Source organism: Calypte anna, chromosome 1 (assembly GCF_003957555.1).
Source record: "Calypte anna isolate BGI_N300 chromosome 1, bCalAnn1_v1.p, whole genome shotgun sequence".
Lineage (NCBI taxonomy): Eukaryota > Metazoa > Chordata > Aves > Apodiformes > Trochilidae > Calypte > Calypte anna.
The window spans coordinates 21,833,063-21,857,751 of record NC_044244.1 but is presented as its reverse complement, the minus strand read 5'-3'; the positions used below and the strand labels follow the sequence as shown (position 1 = coordinate 21,857,751).

At 42.1% G+C, this 24,689-nt stretch overlaps 1 protein-coding gene across 1 annotated transcript; it reads left to right on the top strand.

Annotated features, from left to right (window-relative positions):
- The first annotated feature begins 5,347 nt into the window (after positions 1-5,347).
- On the top strand, positions 5,348-11,657 carry LMOD2 (leiomodin 2). The gene is made up of 3 exons (XM_030455444.1): positions 5,348-5,684; positions 9,539-10,891; positions 11,247-11,657. The coding sequence occupies exons 1-3, from the start codon at positions 5,412-5,414 to the stop codon at positions 11,271-11,273; spliced, it is 1,653 nt and encodes a 550-aa protein (XP_030311304.1). The 5' UTR covers positions 5,348-5,411; the 3' UTR covers positions 11,274-11,657.
- Positions 11,658-24,689: the final 13,032 nt, after the last annotated feature.

The window sequence follows — 24,689 nt, the reverse complement described above, 5'->3', positions numbered from 1 at the left end:
TATATAGTTTGTAAATCTATTGCCAATGTTTGTAAAGCACAGGGAGTTTCATCCTGAGGGATAAGAGCAGCCATATGAAAGCAAGAGCATTAAGATTATCATTGCTTCCAAAGCAGTTTATCTTTTTGCTGTGGCAGAAACTGGCTCCGAGGAAATGGCCAGTCTGCAGGAATGTGGAAAAGCACTTGATTTGAGCAAAACCTTGGCAGGAATAGTTTGTGCTGTCAGAGATAAGCATGTTCATCTTGTACTGTCATTACAGAACATGACATTATACTGACACAAGATGGTTAAAAAACATTGGCTGTGTAGAAAGAAAAGAAACTAGGAATTGTGTTTATTCAGTAAAATTTATTTGACCCCTTGCCTTCCCTTTTTTAGTTTGAACCGGGTAGGCAAAAGAGGCAATAAACCCCGAGCCTGCTGCAACCCTGGCACAGAGCTGCATGCCTGCCTGGGTAATCAAATAGACCTTTAAGTACAATGAACAAAGGACACTTGGTGCCTGTGCAATGTGGAACATGGGTTTTCCTTCTTTTAATTGGAAGCTGAAAAATTTGGTAGTCCAGAAACATTCTTATTTGCATCCAGGTGAATTTTTTTCCCCTGGTGCTTCCCTGCAGCCAGGTCAACCTCTTGTCTCTCCTCCCAAGACACATCTTTATGTTCTTCCCACCAGCAATGCTATCAGAGCCCATTCGCTACCTCACTCACTATGACTCTTCTGTCTTCTTGATAAGCAGGGCAACCCAAACACTCTTGCCATCAAAACACATTAAATTAGTGGTTGTTCCATGGCTTGTTGGTATATAGTGTTGTATATAGACTTCTGGTTATGTCCCCAGTAGCTATTTGGAATGCTGTTTTCAAAGCTTACCTGAGAAATAAATCAGCCCACATGCACATTTTTTAAGTGTAAGCTGATAACTGTTTGTGATGACTGAGTTTTCAGGCTACAACCTGCACCTGCAGCCTGCCCTCCTGGTAAGCCTGTGTGTGCTGCAAGGGATCTGGAGGAAGAATTCCATCTTCAAGTTTAGTAAGTCTGATTTCCAAGCAAAGATTGCTTTTGGATCAAGTTTAACTTTAAACTTACCCCACTTTTTTTTTTCCACAGCATAGACGGAGGAAAAGGTCTTTTTCTCCTCCGTGACACCCTGTTTACTCCATCACCAGGAGACATGGACTGGACAACAGAATCGTCTGGCATGGAGGAAAAACAGCTGAAAAATTGTTCCTTCAAATGCCTTCAGTGCATGCTTCATCCCATTTGCTGTGCTGATACCCCTGTTAAATGTAGGTGATGACACATCCTTTTCAGGAACAGTGTGGTGTGCACGGTTTTCACAAGTTACATGTGTCGCCTGGGAGAAAGAGCTACAGCTTGTCCCATCACTCTGCCTCCCCGTCCTCTTCGGGTGCCACGCTGCTGACCCTTTGTCTCTCCCAGGCTGATCTGGGCTCTGTATTCAGCCTGAGCCTGTACAAGCAGTAAAAATTCCCACACACACTCGGTTGATAGAGGAGGGAAGGGTAAGGCAGGCAGCAAGGGGGCCGTGTGACAAGAGGAGGGCAGAAGTCAGGGAAGGGGCTGCAGTAGAGGTGAGGACAGTGAAGGGATGTGCAGGGAGGGCACGTGAGGGGGGCCTGAAGGGATGGAGATGGAGAATGGAGTGCAGCAGCAAGGAGGCAAGAGAGGGGAAGGTGGGAGAGCTCAGGGCTGGCACCCCAGGGTCTGCACGAGGGGGCAGCAGGAGGAATGGAGCTGGCTGAGGAATGAGGGATGCCAAAGTGGAGGAGGGAGGGAGATGGAAGTGAGTGCCACAGGCAGAAAGGCGGTGGGAGCAATGGGGGAAGCCCAGCCGTGCTGTGGTGAATTGTTTTTCATGTGCTCTCTGGCAATTGGGCTTGTTCCTGCAGCGTGGGACTGCAGCTCAGCGCCAGGCAACGCATCTGTCTGACAGACTCTCCTCAGGAGCCATGACTGAAATAGCCACTGTCCTGGGGCCAGGCATGTCCCGTGCCTGACGACAAGGTTGTGCAGCCCTCTCTTTGCTTGCCTCGAGTTTTCTCTGCACTCACCCAAGAGGAAATAAAATTTAAGCTGTGGGCTTTGATCTGCAGGGGGTTAGAAGCACCCCTCAGGTGTTACATCCTTTTAGCCATTGGACTAACAAGCCCAAAGTATGGAAACATGTGAGAAGCAGAACAAAGTTTCCTAAGCTGTTGCTTGGAATTTTTAATTGCTTGGAAAGAAAATAACAAAAACAAGCAAACAAAAACCACCACCTAACATGTAGAAGTTTTTCTGTTTTTAAAACCAAGAAAATATGTAAACTCTGCTAGAAGAAACTGAAAGCCTTGTCTGCAATCTAACTGCTGCTTCATGGGCTCTGTCTCACTTGAGGCAAGAACTTGGTTCCAGGTATATGTAATGGCAGTGTGCATCCTGCTCCTATAAAATGTGGGCTGCCAGTTCTTATTTTCTTTTATCCTAGCCCAAGTCCTGAAAGGAACAAACCTGTTAATAATTTTGTTGTTTCGGTGGTGAGTTTTCATGGCCTGTACATGAAATGGTTTGTTTCCTGAATTCAGGATTTCAGCAGGACATCAGGGAGGTGAGCTTGGGTTTTCTGTCAGGAGGTGGTGAGACACTTTGGGGGATTCATCCTAGACAGTGGTCAATGAAGCCACCATAAACCTGCCCTCACATACTACATAAAGCTCATGCTCTATTCTTGTGCCTTCTGTGATGGAAGGCAGTTCACTGTGCCCCCTCACTATCACAAAGTCTTTTCCTGAACTTTTTATAATTGTGTGACCAAACGTATCCTGAGATGTATAATAGGGTGCTCAGACAACTATTTTTTCCTTTCTTTTCACAGAAATCCAAATGTGTATAATGTCTGAGGAATGGGACTCTGCAAAGAGAACAAAAGGTTTCAGTCAGGGATACTAATAGCAGAAAAACATGATCCCTCCTATCTTTGCAGCAGGGTTTCTCTGGGAAGCTGGACAAGTCAATTTATTCATAATTAAATAATTTAAGTGATAACATGTGCTCTAAACCGTTGAAATGGTGGGCAGCTTCAGCAGTGGCTAGTGCCCACAGGACCTGAGCACTGACCAGCTGAAGTGCTGCATAATGCCAAATACCACCAAAAAGGGAATCCTAAACATGAAATTAGTGGGCATTTTTCAAAAAAATCAGAAATGACTCTCTACCTCTAGTCGTCCTCCTTATAACAGTGGTAACACCTTCACATCTCTGAAATGGCTGCTGGACAAAGAAATCCATTGATAGGGGCAAAAAGTTTTGCTGAAAGGCTGTTTATGATGTGTGTGATCTCTCTTGTACACTGGACAAAAACAAAGGTCCTGGGGACTCATGGTTCCAGGATCAAAATATGTGATTACAGTCTTATAGAATTAAGAGCTGTGGTTTAGTGCTCATCAACATGTGAAGACAAATATTATCCCTACATTTTCTGACCTGTAAATGCTTGGCTTTACAGGTTTAGCATCATTTTTGTGTGTGTAATTTGCCATGTGTTACATTCTACACATGTCCATATTCATGGGTCTTCATCCTTGGCCTTGTCCATATAAAGAATGCAACCTAAACTACCATGAGTTACATGTACAGGAAGGATGAAGAAAGGACACAGACCTCTCACAACCTTACCTAATTGCACTGATCTTCCCTCTGCTTTGGGCAAAACATTGTCAATAGAATACCTTTTCCACCTTTAGCAACATCTTTAAATTTCCTTATCACATGGCTAAGCTAATCTGGATGAAATGCATATAGAAAAATTACCAAAGAAAAAAAGAAATTTCTTTACCAAATCTGTTAACGAAAATCATGCTCAGCCTCCTCTTTCCATTGCCAGTAAAGCAATATACATAATAGTAAAACTAAATTAACTATTTGGCTAAACATCATTTATCAGTTTTAGTCTTCCATCTATACTAACCAAAAAGAGATGATGCTGGACAAGAAAAATAGTTCAAATTACTTTTACTTGCATTTCCACTCAATATTGACTTGACTAACTAATGTGTTATCAATTAATAAGGTTGACATTTATCATTACAAATGTTTTCCTGCTTCCCTGTACCAAAATCAACCTTTCTCTGTCTCCCTCTCTCTCTCCCTCTCACACACAAACATAGCACAGGTTTGCAGATATTGCTGGCCTGAATCTTTCAGAAAATGATGTTAGTTCACCATCATTCACTGCTAACAGAGAAAACTGAAAAAAGAACAAACCAAAAAACAAAACAACAACAAAAAAAAAACAAACCACAAAACCACAATGAAAAAACAACAAATTGTGTAAAGTTTAACCTTTTGTTCTTCAGTTTCTTACACTGGAAGATAGCCTTTTCTATAAAAAACAATATCAAAATCATATCTCATTTATTAGCACACATGATATTGGAGATACACCTTTAAAATTAGGCACTGAAGGGCACTCTCCAGCTGCACGCAAGTCATCTGCAGCAGGCAATGGGAATTAACTAAAATAGCCACTAGAGGCCTTCATGTGCTGCTGGCTGTCAGAAGTGATGAAGACAGAGCCCCGCTGCCCACCCAGGGAGGGTTTCCCTAAAGCTCAGGGGGACTCTGCTCACTCCCGCAGCAGATCACAAGAAAAAAAATATCTCACATCAGCCACTAATGTTCATTTCATACTGATTCTCCCTTTTCTTTTCCATCCTTGAAAAAAAAAAAAAAAAAAAGGAACTATTAAATAATCCAGTTGTGTGATTTGTTAGAGGCCAGGCAAAACACTGTGGGAACAATGCTCTCCATGGGTGCTAGGACACCGAGCACCTCCCCACAGGCTGCATTCCTGCAACCCCAATGTGTCCTGCAAACACCTTGGTGGGGTAACAGGCAGTTCACCTAAAACACCATGAAACCAAGAGGTAGTCTGGTGCAGAAGGGCACAGACGTTTTATTTCAAGCCCCAGTGGCAGCTCAGGGTTGAATGGATTTGCATTATTCTTTCTCTACCGCAGTTTGGAGCCCAAGTCAGAGTAAATGTGCCCAGGGTTTTATTTGGTGCCTCCTCCCCACCCACAAGGCTGCTATTCTCCCACCAGCCGCCTGATCTAAATATGGCCGTGACCAGTGTGTCAATAATCCCCCTCTTTAAGGGACCTGCAAACACTAGTGTTGGGACATTCTTGCTGTTCAGATGTCCAGATGACGTCTGATGCTTAAAACGGAGCATGCTTTCATCCCTTCATGCATTGTCGTAAGCCCCTGATGATTACTCTTAAAAGGGTGCCTCAGCTACTCAGGAAAACAGTTGCTGACCAAAAGAGACACAGCTTGCTTGCCTCAGCCTTCTTGAATGCCCTGTCACTTCAGGTCTGTACCAGCCTGACCAAGTGGGACCATGTCTACCTTTGGCTACAGAAGAGAGCTCAGTAAATATGAAGATATTGATGAAGATGAGCTCCTGGCTTCTCTCACAGAAGAGGAGCTGAAGGAGCTGGAGCGGGAGCTGGAGGACATAGAGCCCGACCGGAACCTTCCCGTGGGGCAAAGGCAGAAGAGCCTGACTGAGAAAACACCCACGGGGACTTTCAGCAGGGAAGCACTGATGGCCTATTGGGAGAGGGAGACCAGGAAACTCTTGGAAAAAGAGAGGCTGGGTGCGTGTGACAAGGTAAGACCCTGAGGCATCCACTGTTTTCCTGGAAATATTTAGGCTTGCTCTTTCCTAGAAAGATGTCACTGTTTCCGTTTTTTTATAAATTTTCAGTGTTTTGTAACATTTCTAAGAACATCATTAGCAGCACTTTGGTGTGCGCTGAGAGCTTTTGCTCTCTCTGGAGGTACTTTAAAAGTCTGGCTGAGAGAAGAAAATTCAAATTATTGTTATTGATTAAAATAGAAATAAAATTTAACAGGCATGTTATAAATTATTGCCGGGGAGTGATGTGGACTTCTGGGTATCATTTGATTTTGTTAAAAAGCTTTAAAAAGTGTCTTTTCCTTACCTGCAAAAAAATCAATATCAACTTGTGCAAAGCACATTGGGAAGATAATTTTGAATATGTGGTATGTCAGAAACTAAATAAGCATTCACCAGGCTTTGTGCTGGCTGAAGGAAGCTGCATGGCAGTCAGCAGCTTATGTTGCTTTGTTCCTGCTGCTGATCCTTGGCACAAGTCGGAAATCTGCTGGAAACTGGTGTCAGAGGGTAATTGTAAGTTATTTAAAAAGTGGCCTGGGGTAGATTGATCAGCCAAACCATTTCTGTGTATTCCCCCCAAAAAAATAAATAGAGCTTGTGTGGCAGTTTGTCCCCCAGAATAAAAAAAGTAATAATAAAAGCCAGTGTCTGAACTTCAAGTGAACAGGAGTGAATGGCTCAGCCCTAGCAGGCAGTGAACACTCTGAGTCTAAGCTGATGTCCATATCTGCATCCCCCAGGCCCTTGCTAAAATTATCGTGAGACTGAGCTCTATCAGAAAACAACTGCTGTTTTCACCTTGGCTCCATGTCATTTCAAAGCAATGTAGGGACCTGGGGATGTGAGTAGGTTTCTGATTTTTAAGTTTCTTCATACCAACTTCTGGCGCTGTTTATGAGGTGACATTTTCCCACATGTAGTTAGAAAACAATACAAAAAGGCAAAGACAGCAAAACTGGGCTCAGAACTTCTAACAGCCTTGAATCAGGAACTCTTTTATTTGCAAGGAAATAACTGCATTTGTGCATTAGATAAAATATTGTCCTAGAGAAAAATCAAATGGATTAAATTAACCTGTAATAATAATATCCAGGATTTCTTTACACGTAAGTATTTTCTACTGCTTGTGAATGGTGGTGTAACACCTTTGCAGGCAAGTGCACAGACCGGTATCTGTCAACAGACCATTAGTATCAGCTTGCAGACATTGCTTTCACTCCCTGTTTGTCAAGTCCTAGGGAGGCAATGGCAAGATTAATGTTTATTTCCAGCTGAGCCTGTAACTCAAAACCTGAACAGTTCCAAAAAAACCTTCTGAACAGGTCTAGTTTGGTGTCTTATATAATGGCAGTATTTCTTTTTTCTTTTTCCATGTCTCTGCAGAATTAACAACGTGCACTGGCTAAACCTCAAAGTGCTAACAAAAGCCTCTATACACTATTTGATCTGAGAAGAAACTTCATAAATGCATCCATAAATATGAAAATGTTGATATGCTGAGGTAGAGGGCACAAAGCCTCTCTCCACTGAAGACAGTAGGAAAGCTCCTTCTGAGATAGTTTCTTTAAAGCAATTTTCTTCTTGCTCTCAACTGTCTGAAAGTTAGACTCCTTATCTAAGACGATTATTTGTGCTCCTTTTATAGCTGGTAGTGAGAGAGCAGCCCTACCCGGACATCCTGTAGGTAGCTTTTTCGGGTGAATGACTTGCCCTCCAGAGATATTTACCTCTCTGCACTGACTATCTTAGTCCTAATTTTTCATAGAGTTGCTAGTATGCAGTAAAATGAAGCCTTGCAGGCTGCCTGAATGCACTGAAATGCTGTCACAACAGCAGAGCATGACTCTGGATCTGCAAAAGGGAGAGTACTTGATTTCAAAATTATTGCACAGATTATTGGTGTGACACCAAACCATGTATGTGACTAGACTCCTCCTCTTGCCCCATAAATGCTACTAAAAGAAATAAATAAAAAATAAAATTAATCTAGTGTCATCAAGCATATTAGCTGCCCATTTACAGGCACTAACTCATGCTCATCTGAAGCTGTGTTGAAGGCTGCACTATATATTCCTCAATAGATATAAACATAGGCATGAAGATGAGTTCCTGACTACATGGTGTTTTCAGCTTTTAAAAGTCTGCATATGTGTACAGAAGATACAGACAGAAATCTTAGTGCCACAATCAACCTGGCTTAAACACAACCCTGTTTCTGTGAGGAGCACAACATCTCTCAACACAAGGGTCTTCCTGTGCCTGATCCACATGAGGAGCAATGGGACTGAACCCTGCAAGACCCCCGTATGCAGGGCAATGGGGCCAGACCCTGCAAGCCCTCCAGGTGCTGAACCACGGGCTGAAACAGGTCCATGCCCTCTTTTGTTAGAGTCTTGCTTCTGCAAACACTGCAATTACTGTCTGTTTTAAATGTGTGCAGAAATCTGATTCAGATGGTGCAACAGTATCATGCAATCTGCCGTTAGTATTATTATTTTCACCTTTTCCTGCATTTTTTACAGCCAGATAATTAAGAAAACCTAAAACTGCACAGGTTTTCTAAAAACAGGCTGTCACGTTAGTAACCCTTTTATTTTCCAGAAGCACAAACAGAATCACTGCATCTCTGCAGAGCACACTCACTTTGTGAAATAGCCCTTAATATTTTACAAAAGCTAAAATATGAATATCAATGAAGTAGTGAATACAGAACAATTGGTTTTTTATCCAAAATTTTGTAAATATTCACAACTGTCAATAAAAAGGCATATGCTGTAGCTTGTCCAGTAGACCAAATGGGACAAGGGAGCTTTCTAGTAGGAAACAAGAGGTTTAAGCTTGGTCACAGTGTGAGGGTTCAGTCATGGTCTACGTATTTCTGGAGTCATCCAGATGGAAAATGAGACTTCCCTGGGGTACAATTTTCTGTCCTGCACAGAAAATTGTCCACTGCCACCATTACAACTGCTGAGGACACTAGTCAGAGCTTTGAGAAGTAGATCCAAACTTGTCAGTTTTGGTGCCCACAAAACACACTGAAGTAACCTTGAGGTGTAGAAAAGCAGTCATTTTACCCTGTAGGCAACGAGCTATAATGAGTTACAGTACAGCAGCTGACCTGCCACAGCTGTAAGTGAGAACAGTCTTAGCTCTTGGCAAACCTTTATGGGTTAATTCTAAGTGATTGGTTGCTACCTGTGCAAATGTGTCTGAATCTTTTCTTTACAAAAGCTTCTATATGTGTAAAGTCCATGCAGTGAAACCAGAGTCTTTCTGCTACGACTCCTGTAATTCTGTATTATTTTGCATGACAATACACGTGTACATAAGCAGACACTATTTGTATTTTAAGCATGGCAGTCTTTATCCTTCTTCATATGCAAGGGATCTCAAGAACAGATACTGATGTCTAATCCTTATGAACTCAAGAAACTTGTTGCTACCAGATCATGTCCATTCTGAAATTGCAGTCTTATGTTTCTGCAGGCAAATGGCCAAATAACAGCCCCTTGTGGATATGCCAACACATAGAAAGCACCAGTATGCCCATGTTGCAATAACTTCTGTCAACTTTTCTCTTAGCAGAAATCATAGATATCAGTAAAATTGTTTTAATTTACACAAAGTATTTGCCTTCTAAGGAATATTAAAGCAGTAACATTAAAAAGGTGTTAGGTTCTGAAAGATTTTCTGTCCTCCTTACTGTCTCTGCTTCTGGGGATTTATTTTTATCTTTCAATATTAACTTATTTGTTTTTGTGTAAAAAGGCAGTAGCTATATTACTGCAATAGTGTTTAACACCCACAACTACATTCCTATTCAGGATTCTGAGCAAGAAGAAGATAATTCAGAAGATATTCAAGAAGAATATTTCACAGAAAGCAATAGTGAAGTGTCTGAGGAGGCATATACTGAAGAGGATGAAGAAGAAGAAGAAGAAGAAGATGAAGAGGAGGAGGAGGAGGAAGAGGGAGACAGCAGTGATGGTGAGGATGAGGAAAAGCAATATGCTGCAGCTGGTGAAAAACCTGAGGCTGGCAGGAGTTCTGACCGGATCAGACACAAAAGGTGTAACGGTGAAAGGGACAATGAAAACTTACTCAATGGCCATGATGGAAAAGATACTGACAGTCTGAGCTCAAAAAGCAAAGCCATCCACCCTTGTGGAAATCCAACAGTTATAGAAGATGCTTTGGAAAAAGTTAGGAGCAATGATCCTGATACCACGGAGGTAAATCTGAACAACATTGAAAATATCACTTCACAGATGCTTATACAATTTTCTCAAGCCTTGAGGGACAACACAGTTGTTAAGTCATTCAGCTTGGCTAACACACATGCTGATGACAATGTTGCAATAGCTATTGCTGGTATGTTAAAGGTAAATCAGCATATAACTAGTCTAAATATTGAGTCAAATTTTATCACAGGCAAAGGAGTGCTGGCCATTATGAGAGCTTTGCAGAGTAACAAGGTTCTAACAGAACTGCGGTTCCACAATCAAAGGCACATCATGGGCAGCCAGGTGGAAATGGACATAGTTAAACTTCTGAAAGAGAACACAACTCTGGTCAAGCTTGGATACCACTTTGACCTTGCTGGCCCGAGAATGAGCATGACAAGTATCCTGACAAGAAATATGGATAAACAAAGGCAAAAACGTATGCAGGAGCAGCGTCAACAAGAGTCTGGTGATGGAGCCATCAATGCGAAGAGCAAAGTCTTTCAGAAAGAGACGCCTCGGTCCTCACCTTATGTGTCCCCTAAGAGCTCCCCTTGGTCCTCTCCAAGGCTCCCTAAGAAAGCAGTGCCTGTGAAAAGTCAGACTCCAGCTCCTGCACCCCCACCTCCCCCTCCGCCCCCACCCCCACCACCCCCTCCTCCCCCAGTTATTCCAGAGAAGAAGGCACCAACCAGGAATATAGCTGAAGTCATCAAACAGCACGAAAGCTCCAAAGAAGCCTTACAGAATGGACAGAAAAAGAAAAAAGGCAAAAAAAGCAAAAAACATGAGAACAGCTTATTGAAAGAAATTAAAGATTCTCTAAGATCAGTCTCAGACAGAAAATCAGAGGAAGGTTCACAACCTTCCACCCGTCCCTCCACGCCACAGCGGTCTCTCCATGACAACCTTATGGAAGCAATTCGTTCAAGCAGCCTAAAGCAATTAAGGCGGGTAAGTAAGAGATCCTATTTCAGTAACTGATTGTGGCTCAGATATACCACAAGCTCAATACTTGTGGTACAATCATATTTAAATAATAATAATAATCACCATCATCATCATAATTGTAAAACACATGTGCATAAGAAAGCACCTCGGATGAGGCTTTCCTCTGATGGTGTTTTTATCAGCACACAGATTTCTGTTTGACTGTGATTTTGACATATAGTGAGATACTTTCCCAGGTTCAGGCTTGTTACAGGGTCACAGCACACAGCTCTTGGGAGCATTTCTCAGGTAGGAATTTTGCTGTATTTTTGACTGTAAAGACAATGTACTGAACACTGTCCCCACCCTCACTTCATAGGTTGATGTACCAGAAGCTCTTCGGTGAAAGCCTGGACAAGAGAAGAAGCAGAGCACTGCAGTGCTCAAGGAGAGGCTGATCATCTGTTAACAGAGACTGCCTAGCAAGCTGCTTCCAAAGCACACTCTTAGATTAAAACTATTTCTCTTTTCTTTCAAAGAAATAAACCTGCTAAAGACAAAAAAATGCATTTGCTTTGTAATCTGTAAATATGGAAATAATTTTTTTTTTATTTAATGAGATTTCTATTGAGAAATTGCTGCTTAATTAAAATATTCTTTTCATTATCTGATTGCACATCACTGGAAAAGTTCTTCACACTGAGATGTAATAGTTTACCAAACTGTTTTTTTTTTCTTCTTCTTTTTCTTCCCCCATGAATTTACAATAAATGTTGTTTGAAGCTTTCAAAAGTAGTCCTGCATTCCTGTGAGTGAAAAATCTGATGTTTGCATCAAGTTCATGAGCATTAAGGAAGTCTTCAGAGAAAGACCCTCAGATCTTTCTCAGCTGCCCCCTTCAAGCCTACTTGGAGGACAGTATCTGAGCCCATAGTCTATTGCAGTTTCATACTGACATGGGGAAAAATGCTTCATGAGGCTATATACAACCTATACAACCAAAATTAGGCTGTGGGCTGTACCAGGTCACTGATGTTGCATACCAGGTCCTATACCTTGGTCTAACAGAAGGGGAAGTGAGTGGTGAATAGAGCTGCAGCTCATGTTGACTCAAAGGTCAAAAATTAATGTAGATATTTTAAGGATGCAGCAGAATTATTTAATTGAGATCCATTTAGTACAAGTGCATAGGACTGTATCCAGGCAGAACTAACCCCAGTGCCAGACAGAGAAACTTGATGAGCATCTAGCATTCAGGTGAAAAAAGACTTTCATATGGTATCAGTTGAACAACAAGCAGGGTGTGAACTATAAATATGATATGGTAAAAGCAGTGCCAATGTAATTTGCAGATGCACAACTGGAGGTATCACATCACAGGTGATGGCACACATAGCCCTTCTTTGTGTAGCTGTAGACATCTCTCCCTGTTAGATCAGTTCTGGTTCTGGGTGCTTCAGTTGGTGTGAAGGCAGTGATAGCATGAAGAAAACTGAGCAGTGGCTAAAATATTGAAAGATAAGAGGTATGTTTTGATGCACTACCAAAATTAGTTAGTTTGCTCATTTCAATATATTATAGAATTAATATTTCTTTTACATAAAACCACACCAAAGAGAAATAATTACTTAAGGTCACCCAATCTCGTAGTGGTTACCTGTAAGCTTGTAGTTAGAAATGTTAATGAGACAGATTTTCCCAGAGGCAGGGACACATTACCGGAGGGAAATGAAGCATAATGGAGAGGGGATCCATTGGTGAACTGTCAGGAATGATACAGTTACGGCAAGAAAGCAGTGAGAATACCTTTTTGGTTTTATACTTATTGACTAGAACCTACCAAAAGCAATTTATAACTAACTGAAACACTTTCCGACATTATTCCTTTTGCCTCAGGATCACAACTCATGAGTATTTCTAGACCAGTATCAAAGGAAATATGATATGTACAATAAGTCTTCAGATGCCTTTGTAATTGCATGGGCTCCTGTAACATAAACATCAGCCTACAGTCTTCCACAACCAAATGAAAGGTGAAGCTTGGGATCTCCTGACAGTGGTAGCAATGCTTGAATGCAGATCAAGGTTGCAACCCCATCGGCTTTGTGAATTATAAGAAAAAGCAAAATATTTAATCAAATGCCAGAAGCAGCTAAGTTGTTGTAAGGGAGAATGAAAGACAGGGAGGGAACTCAGGGAAATCACGATAGAGAGGATCTGGAGGAAGACAATAAAATGTCAAAAAAAAATCACCAAAGCCAGACTTTAAGGGAAAAGGAACGGGGAAGTGAGGAATCTAACTGTATAGGAGGTAAAAATGGATATAGGAAAAAAAGGTGATATGGAAAAAAAGGAATACTGAAATGTGGAAGATGAGAATGCAGAAGAAGAAGAAAACCTAGAAAACAAAAAAAAGGAAGGAAAGATGCATCATTCAGGTTGGTAAGAGCTGCTGGAGTTGCTCTTTTGCAGAACAAGAGGGTGATGAGCATTGCTGTTGAGAAGGTTTGGATGGAGCTGCTGGTTGTGGTTGCTGACAAATGGTTCATGGGTCCTCTCTGGTGTAAGGCCAGCTCTGATGATGGAGATGAGCATTTTCAGCTAAAAATGTAAACTCAAGGAAGTGGCAGACACTGGTGGCTATTTAAGCTCCTGTGGCAAACTCCCTTGCTAAATGTCAGTCTTGTGCCTTAGCCAAAGTCTAATCCGGGTAATTACCTTCTGCCTACATAAATTTTGCAGCGGTTTCACTTGGAGGCATTTCAAGGCCTGTGTCCTGTTTTCAGAATTGCAAGGCAGAGCCCCTGAAAACTCCTTGGTAAGGTTCTGATGTTCATCTGAAGGGAAGGTCAGACCTCTTCCCACCTCAAGAGGATTTCAGCCCTGCTGCCAATGGTACTGACCTCCCACATGGATGCTTCCAAGGATCAAACTGTTTTCCTTTACAATAGGCAAGTGTGTAACATATACACATATGCACAGTACTGTGCCAGCTTCCCAGACTGGAAGATGGCTTTGCAGGAGCCAGGAGGTGCCAAGCCATGTTTCTGCCCAGAGAACAAATACACCCACACTGGGCTTTTCCCCTGGGGTCTGAGTCCTGCCTCTAAGCTCAAGTCACTTTCCATACCCTTCCCCTGAGTTATGGGGAGACAAATCATCTCCTTTGGAGGCCTAACTGACTCCTGTTTAACCTGTGAGTAAGGTGGTCCCTGGGTCAGCTCCTGCACATCCAGTGCTATTCCTCTGTCAGAGCTGGACAAGGCATCTGGACAAGGGAGCTAAAGGGTGCAGGTGTGCTCCTCACTTGGACTCACAGGATTCCCTGCAGTAGGTGGTCATCCACCTTCTCTCAAAGGCCAGTCAGAGAAACACATACACACAAATCTGCCAAAATTAGTTGGTCAGCAATAAAAGAGCTGCAAAGGATAACCAAAAGCTTGTTGTCACCAAAGAGGCAAAGGGACAGGAGAGGACAATGGGTTATAATGCCTATAGGAACAGCCTGTATGTCTTTAGAACAACATCAATATCCTCATGAATTGCAGAAATGACCAGCCAATTGTAAAGCAGAAATATTGTAGCTTCCTGAGGAAGAAAAACCCAAAACTTCCCTCTCCTTTTTACACTGAGCCAAATCCTACCTGTGAGTGTCCCGTCAGATTTGGGCTGGAACTGCACAGACCACACAATCTTCACACTGACACTGAGACTGACGGGAGGTCCTCCAGCCACCCCAGAGCTACCCTGCCCTGAGGGATGGGGGAAGACTGAGCTGTCCTGAACAGACCCATGCTATGGGCAGTCTGACAATCTTTCATTGCTTCCCTGCAGCTCCATGCTTGTCCTTCCCACACAAAGTGCATCCATGTGAGCAGCCATGCTGGGTAACATGTTGTAAAAGATCTGGCTTACTGGTGCACCAGAAGTATCAGAGCTTGAGTGTATCTGGCCCTTTAGTCTGTTCTTCAGCACCTAGAGAAGTGTCTGAGCTTATAGAAAAAGAAAGGAGCTCATAGAAATCCAGAATATTTTATTTCTATGTCTTCTAGAAGTTTCTTGCCTCCTATTGAGTCATTCTGGACAGTGACCCACCTTGCTCTGCAGATGGAGGGCTTGGCTTTCCTTGTCCTGGTCTGACAACTCCGCAGAGGTGCTTCCTTCCCACCACAGAGGCTGACGAGACTCCTTCCAGGCAAAGCCACATCCATCTGGGGGGGCTGAGTCTGTGCTGCAGACATCTGGGAAGCACAGCCCCAGAATAGTGTGGTGGAAGCATGGATGTCCTGAGTGTAGGAGGATGTGAGGTGGAGGGGAGTGGGATGCAATGGCCAAAGCCTCTCCCTTACCCACATGCTAGCACAGCATGGATGCAACCCTCCCAGCATGGAAAAGCAGATGTGAGTAGTATTCCAGACTTCCACACCACCACCTATATGGTTTCTGCAGGAGTACATCAGATACATGGAAGTAATGATTAAGGCAGAGCAGCTCCACAGCCAAAACAGAGAGAACTTGTCTGCAAGTTGTTCAGAGGGCAGCACATAACCACCATTAGGCAGGCCATGAAGTGGGCACCTGAAATGTTGGGGTGTGAGAGGTAGCTCTGAGAACTGATTCCACATGCAGGCCCAAGTGAAACAACACCTGAAAGAGCGAGTACAATTCCAGTAATTTACAGCTGGGAAAAATTGTTTTGAATCAGAAGAGGGGTAGAAAATGCAGGTGAGATGGGTACCACCCCCAGAGCAGCTGCTGTGTGGCTGCACAGGTAGCCCCCAAACAGGGACAATCCTCCTGCCTTTCACCCCAGCTCACCACACAGGTATGACTGTGTCACAAGCCCCTGCTTCATGATTCTGACATTCCATGGCAGGCTTAACTTCTGTCTGGTCAGACAGGACCTAATCTTGTAAGTCTCTGCTATAGTGCAGAATGACCAAAAAAGGTCTAAGAGACACCCGTCACTCCAAACACCATTATGGCTGGCTTTTAGTTGCAACATCAGTCAGAGCATCTCCAGAACAATTTTGGAGCTGTAGGTGAATACTGCTGTGGTCCCTGTTGCCCCTTTCATGACTGCCAGTCTGTGATTGCTGTCCCCTCTCTTTCACCAAACCTGCAATGAGTCAGTTCAGGAAGGAAAACCAGCACCAACCCCCCCAAACAATTAAACAAAAAGGCAAATAATTTTGCTGGTTTCGTTCCCCAAACTTTTAACTGTAGTGTCAGCTCTGTGTTGCTGGTGCAGGGGAAGTGCTGAAAACCTCTGGCCAGAAACAGAGGGAGGACAGCATTGGACAGTATGGATTTAGCTTGGCTTAATTTGTCCTGGATCCATACTCTAAGCTCTCTGTGACAACAAAACAGTGGATCTTGATAGTTCAGCACAGCTGAACAGCCCACATCACCTCACCATGCCACTGGCTCTCCCTGTCAGATTCCCACTGAGATGAATCCCACAGGTCACATGGAGAACTGAGCTTAGAGCTGCGTGTCAGACAATCCTGAGCTCTAATCCTGCTCTGCTGGCCCCATGCTATGGGACATGGTTTGCCTCAAGGGCATCGAGCAAAATGTGTCAGCTTCCTATCTCTGTAGAGCATAAAAATTTCCCAGCGTGGCTTTTGCTCCAAGACAAGACCAAACATAATTAAAAGAGTCCTCAAAAAATACAAAATAGATGGAACTTCTAGTGTCCCTCAACAACCCATTGTCCCACTGGAAAGTCTTTGTGCTTCGGCATCCTCTCAAGTGGAAAGCAAGCCACTTAATTGATAGTAGATAAAATGTAACTGTGCTGGAAATAAGAAGCAATGAGCAGAGTGTACTTTTATCACAAACTTCTGCAAAAGCCACAAATTGACACTTTTTGTGCCAATCATACGGGGCATGGATAGTTTTTTGTTTGGTTACCTTGGAGTTTCAATGCATGGCCTCAAATGTCACAAGTGTACAGCATGTTCATACTACAGAATGCTGTACCCCATTCTCCTGCTTAATTAAATGCAGGGTGACCAGACCTATTCAGTACCCTGATGGTCATAGGGCCCACAGCTCCCTGCACATGCTAGCCAGCTGTGATCCCACCCAGAGCATGATGAGCTCTCAAGCAGACAACTTCCCCAGCATTGTGCTGCTCTGTAGCTCCTCAACTACGTTTCTTACCAGAAGAGATATGGTGGTAAGTAATGGGGAACTTGGGGTCATTATCAGATTTGAGGATCTGCATCCCAAGATTGCTCTCCCATCACTTGCCTTGCCTGTCAGTTTTCTGATGCTGTCATTACACTGATACTAGTAATGCCACCTGGGGTAAGTGGTCATGGGATCATGGATGCAGATGTGGCTCTTTTATCAGGAAATTCCAGGGTAGAATCTCTGGTCAGAGTGAGAGACCCAACCTGATCCTCTATGTCTTCAGTGCTTCTGCTGTGGTGGAGCTCATGTGCCACAAACTGCTCAAAATAAAGGTGTGAACTTCATTTTGGCATAATTTAATGAATCCTTAAACTAATTTGAAAAATCAGTCTTTTTGTGAGCTGATAAATATTTAACCCCAAGTTAAAGTGCTTCACTCAAAGGGAAGCAGTGGCCTGAAGAGTATTTCAGTCTGTAGTTTTGTTTATAGGGCATTTACTTATTTGAATGTCAAGGTTACTGCATCTCTTGGGCAGATCCAGGGTGTGTCTCTCACTTTTCATGAAGAACTCTGAAGGGTTCATTTCTTCCTGGAAGAAATGGTGAAACTGTTCAGTTCTTCAACAAGCCATGGCTTGGAAAACCTCTACAGGGACATTCACTCCTCTTACTGAGGCTTGGAGAACTGCCATGATCTCTGTGCAAAGCAGAAAGAAGAGTCCAATACGTCCACCTTGTTGCAGTCTTTCTGTCAGCAAGAGATGCCGCCTGCTGCCCTGAGGTCACCGGAGGTCTCTGGGGCTGCTGCTGGCATTTAAAAACAAGCAATGGACTTGGGTACGTTATTTCTGACACAGACCATCACACTTTAAAAACAGGACATCTGATTTAGTTGAAACCAGCTGGGAATGACCTGAAGGCAGATCAGGAGTTGCATAATTTATTACGGTCAGCTTATAAGTGAATTTAGGGATTTAGCCTAGAAATGCTGTTGAATCTGTAGCTCTTTTCTGATCACATGCCTCTTAAAACAGATATTCTATAATGCTTCAAAATGCAAACACTGAGCTAACCAGTAGCAGACTTTCCTGCACAGCCTCAGCACAGCTGCCACTGAAGTGCACGGAAGAAGGCTGCATCAAAATGCATGAAAAAGTAAGGATGTTGCAGTCCTTTATTTGCCTTTCCACCAAACGGTGAGTGAGGGATCACCTTGCTGGGAGGTGGAGGTGGGCACCATGCTGCTGGTGATCGGGCTTCTCAATCGAAGAGCTACCTCACGAGCTTGGCTATACCCCATCACTTCTATTTTCTCCTGCCCCCCCTTGACCCCACCCCTTCCCTTAATTCCCATGTTTTGCATAGAAGAGGCTTTCTTTTTCCCCTGTTTCCTTTGGGACTGTCAAATTAATCTCTCAGAGACACACTCAGTGTGATCCAACTGCTATCAGCTCTGGATGCCATCATCAATGTCAATCCTTTCCTCACACGCCTCTGCGCTGTGCTCCACGTTGTCATGTCATGTCCAAATACACCCTGCAAACTTTTCTTTCCCCTTTAATCCTCATCTGGCTTTGCTCAGGTCATGGGAGATGCAAGTACAGGAGTTAAGGAAAAGCCAAGCCTAAAGCAGGAGGAAAGTCTGAATCAAAGCTCCTTCAAGCTGCTTTTTCCTTCTGAAAAAAGAACAGAGAATGACAGCTTTTCATCTTAGGTCTCACTACCAATGAAGAAAGTACTTCCTAGCAGACATCACACAGGTTTTTAACACCCTGAATATGTTTCACATCAAGAGTACTGTCCTGGTGGCTAGAAGTCTGATAAACATAAATGAGAGGCTTCTCTGTTGGATGAAGAGAGGAAAACTGAGGTTTCCACTACAATCTGAAACAAATGTTGTTCAGCATTAATTTTTCTGAAGAAAAAAATTCACACAAAGCATTCTTAAAACAGATTTGCTGCTTTTCTATATTCTAAAATTACCTTTTAAAGATTTTATTGGAAAACACCTACATAATTCACATATAAGATATATAATTACAACCCAGAGGAGAAAGTAAGTTGGTTCTGGTATTAAAAATCTTATCAGAATAATTTGCCAAACATAATGGTGTATGCAAAAGCAGCCTGATTTTTATTTTAAATGCCTTCTTCAGTAGTAGGGGGTACATCCTTTATGCATCTCAAGCCTCCAGACAGCCAAACAATGTAGCCAGTTACAAAGGCCAAATGTTTTGTAGCTTGGAAGAATTGCCAAAACTGTAATATGAACCTGTTGATCTCTTGATAAATTCTTGTACAGACTGATGCTTTTCTGTGTAATGGGGCACTGCCTCAGATGGCCTAACAAATCCCTTCTCAAGACTGTAATTCCAGTCTTTGTTTCTGCTCTGTGAGTTCTGCCAAACCCTCATGTGCCCCAGGGAGAAGTCTGGGGGCTTTGATCGTACATCCTGTGCACATTGCTTCAGATGTTCCCCACTCCAGTGTAATTTTAGATTTTGCACATTATCTACATTCTCCTCTAAGACAGAATACATTTAAGAGGAAATGGTGATGAAATGAAGAGGCAACCCCATACCATGTGTCTCCAGCAAGACAATGGTACCAGAGAGCTGCTAACCCTGTAGGGACTAACTACAGACTAAGATCTCTACTCCTTACCACACCTACATTAGAAGTATCACACCAACCAGACACGTATTCTTCTCTGAGACTGAGACTATGGCCAGTTCAGTAGTGCCATACCACTGTGTTTGCTGTTGCAGAGGTGCCATCCCAGCTATTTCCAGAACTTCCCAAGAGTTTGACAGTTTCAGTCCATACCATGACTTCGCTCCAGTGTAGGATTTCTAAAGACAGCTTTGTGGAAAGTTTTCATGACTAGATAAAATGTAATTGTGCTGGACATAAGGAGCAATGAGCAGAGCATGTACTTTTGTAACATCATCTGCAAAAGCCTTTGTGAAATTAGTCTTCTGTATTTGCAACTTGAGCAGTAACCTTTCATTCTCTGAGCTCTCTACAGAACCTCTTGCAGTCCAGTCTGGTTAGTGTTGGGAAAATGTTTAGGGGTCCTGAACAAAATACTATCACACACATGAAGAAAGGAACCAATATTTAAACTGAATGAAGAACTTTGGAGCTAGCATGTCGATGAGCTTCCATTTTGCAAGACCTTCAGAAGCTGTTTTTTAGGCAGAAACATTTTGCTGGTTTCAGTCACATTAGCAACATAAAAGATAAAGTGTTTTCTTTTTTCTTTTTTCCTTCTTTCATGCTGTAAAATAGATGCTGCTAAATTAGAACTCAACTGTCTTCACAGTAATAAAACAGGAGGTCAGATTTAAAGAGCTACATTTGCACTTGTGTTTCCTGGAAGACCTCTCTGTCTCTAAGTTGACAGTGCAGCTGTTCACTGAAAATTATGCAGAAAGATTAATAGTTGGTATCTTAAAACATATGGCAAGTCCAACACTTTAAGTAAGCATGTAACACATTGTTCAGCTGAAATAGCTGACACATTTATACCCTGTGGTTGTAGTATTTATCAAGTGCAAGTAGTAAAAAACAAAATAATAGAGGAACATAAATCAATCTGATTTCAGACGCAGCCAGTGATCACACAATTTCTCTTATGCCTCATGATCATCTGAGAGGCTGGGGCTTACAGATTGTGACTGTCATCCTGCAGCAAAATTATTATCACATACACTTCAAGGCTAGTGGCTGACTTTCCTAAAAAAAAAAAAAAATAAAAAAAAAAAATAAAATCAGGATGGCTCCTTTCAAACCATGATGATAAAAAGATGAGGCAATAAGACAAATCCAGCAGGGACTGACGCTTACAGACCTGCAGGCAAAGTCTTCTGTACTCACAACCTTCTGAGGCCCTTGAGCTTTCTCTAAGCGTGGCAGCAGCACTACTGCACCCCTTAGTCTTGCAGACCTGCATGGATACAGGGAAAGCACTAAATTGAATTGATTTTATAATGTCTTATGCCTCTGAAACTAATGAACTTTACACTGTTAGGGAGAAACGTGTGACTGTTCACAGCCTGAGACACGAAAGAGACAGAGCTGGGTGGCTGCGGGGCAGGGCCATACATAGCTCCTGTCCCTGCTGCGGGGAGCAATGCTGCCTGCACTGATCACCCCCTCGGGCTCGTGTGGCTTCTCCTGGCAAGGACTCCCTGTTCAGGATCAGTTAAGCTTCTGACACTGTAAATCACTGTGAAGGGCTCCCGGTGGAAGCTGCTGGGAGAGTCTGTCCTGCAAACATGACTTGTAAACCAGGGGATTAAGTCTCTGATCTACAAGTCCCCAAACTCATGTCTTTCACACAGTTTATTCAAACGTTTTTAGTCTATTAAAGCTAAGTCCATGGGGAACGCATGCTGTGGCTGGGTTACAGTGTTCCAGTCACACAGGAGATACTAAGCTAAAAACAACAGTTTAAGACAGCTCTAGAGCATGACCCAACATTTGTACATTCAGAAAACTGAATTGCTCAGGTTTATAGACATGATTCAGGTGAGGTTTTTTCTTTTTTTTTTTCGAGAGCCTGAAAATGGCTGCTGATTTTAAAATCAGGCCTAGTAGAAATAACAAAGTCTTACCTAATGTTTTTGTTCTAAGAAAAAACTTAAGTTCTCTTTGAAATGGCTGATGCAGGGTGCTCAAAGTGTTTGTAAGGCAATTGTGCCAACTGCATTTCTGAGCTCAGGTCTGGAGAGCTGGCCAGGAGTAAGACCCTAGTAGTGAAGATCAGTGGTTGAGAGTAGAAAAGGCAAAGATGAGATAACGTGATAATGTATCTGTGAGAAAGAGACACTTCAGTTATCTGGGAAGGACATTAGTTTAGCAGGAGCCAGAAGTATCCCAATAAGGCCAGCAGGGTGGATGCTATAGCACAAAATATAACCTTTAAACCTTATAGAATTATTCTACAGTTTTTCTTCATCTTGCTCTACCCTTTATCATTCTGCAGACTTATAATTAGATATATTTGTTTTTTTTTTTTAAAGTCTCTGAACATCTTGGTATGTGTTTTGGCCACTAGAGGACCACCAGGCTGCACCTTCTTCCCAAATGTCTTGCTGGCTGAAGTCATAAATTTTGTTGGTAGCCTTCATTTTTTTCCTAGTCCAATAAGAATTCTGCTTTATCTGATCTCTCACGTTAAAATTAGGGTATTCCATATAAGGAACATATGTTAGGTATTTAGGAACTATTTTATCCATAAGGAGTAACCCACACATGAAGTTGCCTGGCTATGGAGTGGATTAGCAATGTAATGTACCATATTCAAATACTTTTCTGAGAAGTCTGCAGGGAAACCTGCCAAGCATATCAATATTTCCCTCTCCAAACCACAGAATGCCATTCAGACAGAAGTTTAGGAAAAGTCATGTAGAAATACTTCTAAAGATACATTATTTCTGTTTGGCAAAGTGTAGACATAGTGAGGGAATGAAAAAGTCCAGGTACTATCCTGCCATGCTTATCATCCAGGGATTATATTGACTCCCACATGAAAAGGGCAGCACAGAACCCAGAAAGGAGCCAGATGGGATGCTGAGAACTAATCAACAACATCCCCATTTCAAAACCCAGAAGCAATATCATGGTCTACACCTTCCTAACCAACTTGGATACAAAGAGCTTGTGTTTATACCAGGAAAGCGACTACTGGCATAGTGAAAAATATCAAATGCTGGCCTGAGTGCTTTAAACACAGCTGACAGCAGAAGCTTGCTTGTTCTCTGGAACTCATCTTCCTCTCACTTGTCTTGGCAGCAGCAGGTAAATTTCAGTAACTTATTCTCCAAGGATTAGGTACTAAAAACTACTACAGGTGAAAACTTAAATCTTTATATAAGTCCTTGAGAATGCTACTACCTCACTAATTTCTGCTTTAGCCACTTGGCTTTCATACTTACACACATCACTCTCAGGAGACTAACCACAGAAAACATGTTTTATGTCAGCTGGGTCTAGACTTTCTCAAATTCATTTTGGATTTAAAACCAGACAGATTCTCTGCTGACGGCTGAAGAGGCATGACCCTGATAAAAGACTACATGCTGAGGATTTCTTCCCTTGATAAAATAAGCACTGTTTTGGCTCAAAAGACTACTATAACCAGAAAATTCATAGTACCATGTGGTAAAAAAAAAAAAAAAAAAAAAAAAGTCTCGAAAGCCCCATCTACCAAGGCTCTTTAAATCCATCTGAACTGCTCCATCAGTTTCCTGTTATTTGGCATCACCATCCAGAAGAGCTAATTCCTCACTTGGCACCCCTGCTGATGTCATTTAAGCAAATATTTTGTGTCCAGTATATGAGACAAGCATTATCATATTTCTTTAAAGCTTTGAACTTGAGATTGCATTGTGTCTTCCAGCTGGCACATACAAAAATATAATGCTGGTGATGGCTGTTTCTGAACTTCCTCTGGTTTTTAAAGTGTCACTGAAGTTTTTTCCTCAGAAAACCTTACAGCCCTTCATCTAGTCCTGAAGTGACAAGTTTATATTCCATAGTGCTTGAGTAACAAAACTCAGAAAAGATGATAAAGCTTCAGGGAGGAAAAAACTTACACACATCAACTAATAGCTCTTGAATTTTACTCCAAAGAGACTCCAAAACCTCTTTAGAACACTAGCAAAACACCCTTTGTCAGTACTAATAGATGAAAAGCATAATTAATGTAAAATATCAAGCTTCACAGTTTCAGGTGTGTATCAAGATGTTTGTCAGTGGGTAAATCCTGGAGGTATTACTCAAAACTATGTTAGAGAAAAATTTAAATAGCTGATACACTACTATTTCAGGAGTTTACTTCTGCAAATACTGTAAAATTCGCCATTTAATATAATTTCTCAGGAAACAACTCGTTATTTGTATTTGGACATAGATGCAATGATTCTACTTCTCAACATGCATTACTTTCAAATCTGTGACTTCAAACATCTAATGGCTTATTTCTCTGAGGACAAAATAGCACACATGCCATAGCAGTTTGGTAAGTTGTTTTTTTTTTTTTAAATAAAAGGTCTCCTCCACAACTGTATAAACATTCTCATACTTTCAAAGAGTACCTTGGAGAGAAGCATCAGGCTGGTATCACTGACAAGCAAGTTTAAGCATGGACACTAAACCTCCACAGCTCACATTTTAGTTCATACTGCCCCATCCTTTCCTTCTCATCACTCACAGAAACCTCCAAGCTGCAACCAAATACAAAGGCACAGGAGTCCTTACTGCAGTGCTAGAGGATAACACTCGTACTTTGAGAAATAGAGGCTATCTCCTAGAGCTTCCCTAAACCATTTTCACTTTTCTATAAATAAAGCTACTTATCACTGTACTTAAGCTGCAGGAACTTTAATTAGACCAGGAATTCCTCTAATGATTAGATAAAGGCTGTTGCAATGGATTCGTAACAGTCCTAAACAAAAACAAAAGGACCTCTCCTCTTCCTTCTTTACATCCATCTTACATGGCAAAGTAAACACTGTCAAATAAAAAAATGGAAATAAAAGCCTCCTTTCAAAAGCCTGTTTTGAGCTTCTGTTTAATAAGCAATAATTATAGACCTCCTCACACCCTGTAAGTAACAATTCCAACCCTGCCTTGCACTTATGTTCTGAAAATCAGAGAATTACAAAACTTCTGA

Excerpts from the sequence above, each read along its gene's own strand:
- LMOD2 (XM_030455444.1), top strand. The coding sequence starts at position 5,412 with ATGTCTACCTTTGGCTACAGAAGAGAGCTCAGTAAATATGAAGATATT. Across the intron at positions 5,685-9,538 it reads GGCTGGGTGCGTGTGACAAG|GATTCTGAGCAAGAAGAAGA; the intron begins GTAAGACCCTGA and ends ATTCCTATTCAG. Across the intron at positions 10,892-11,246 it reads GCCTAAAGCAATTAAGGCGG|GTTGATGTACCAGAAGCTCT; the intron begins GTAAGTAAGAGA and ends CTCACTTCATAG.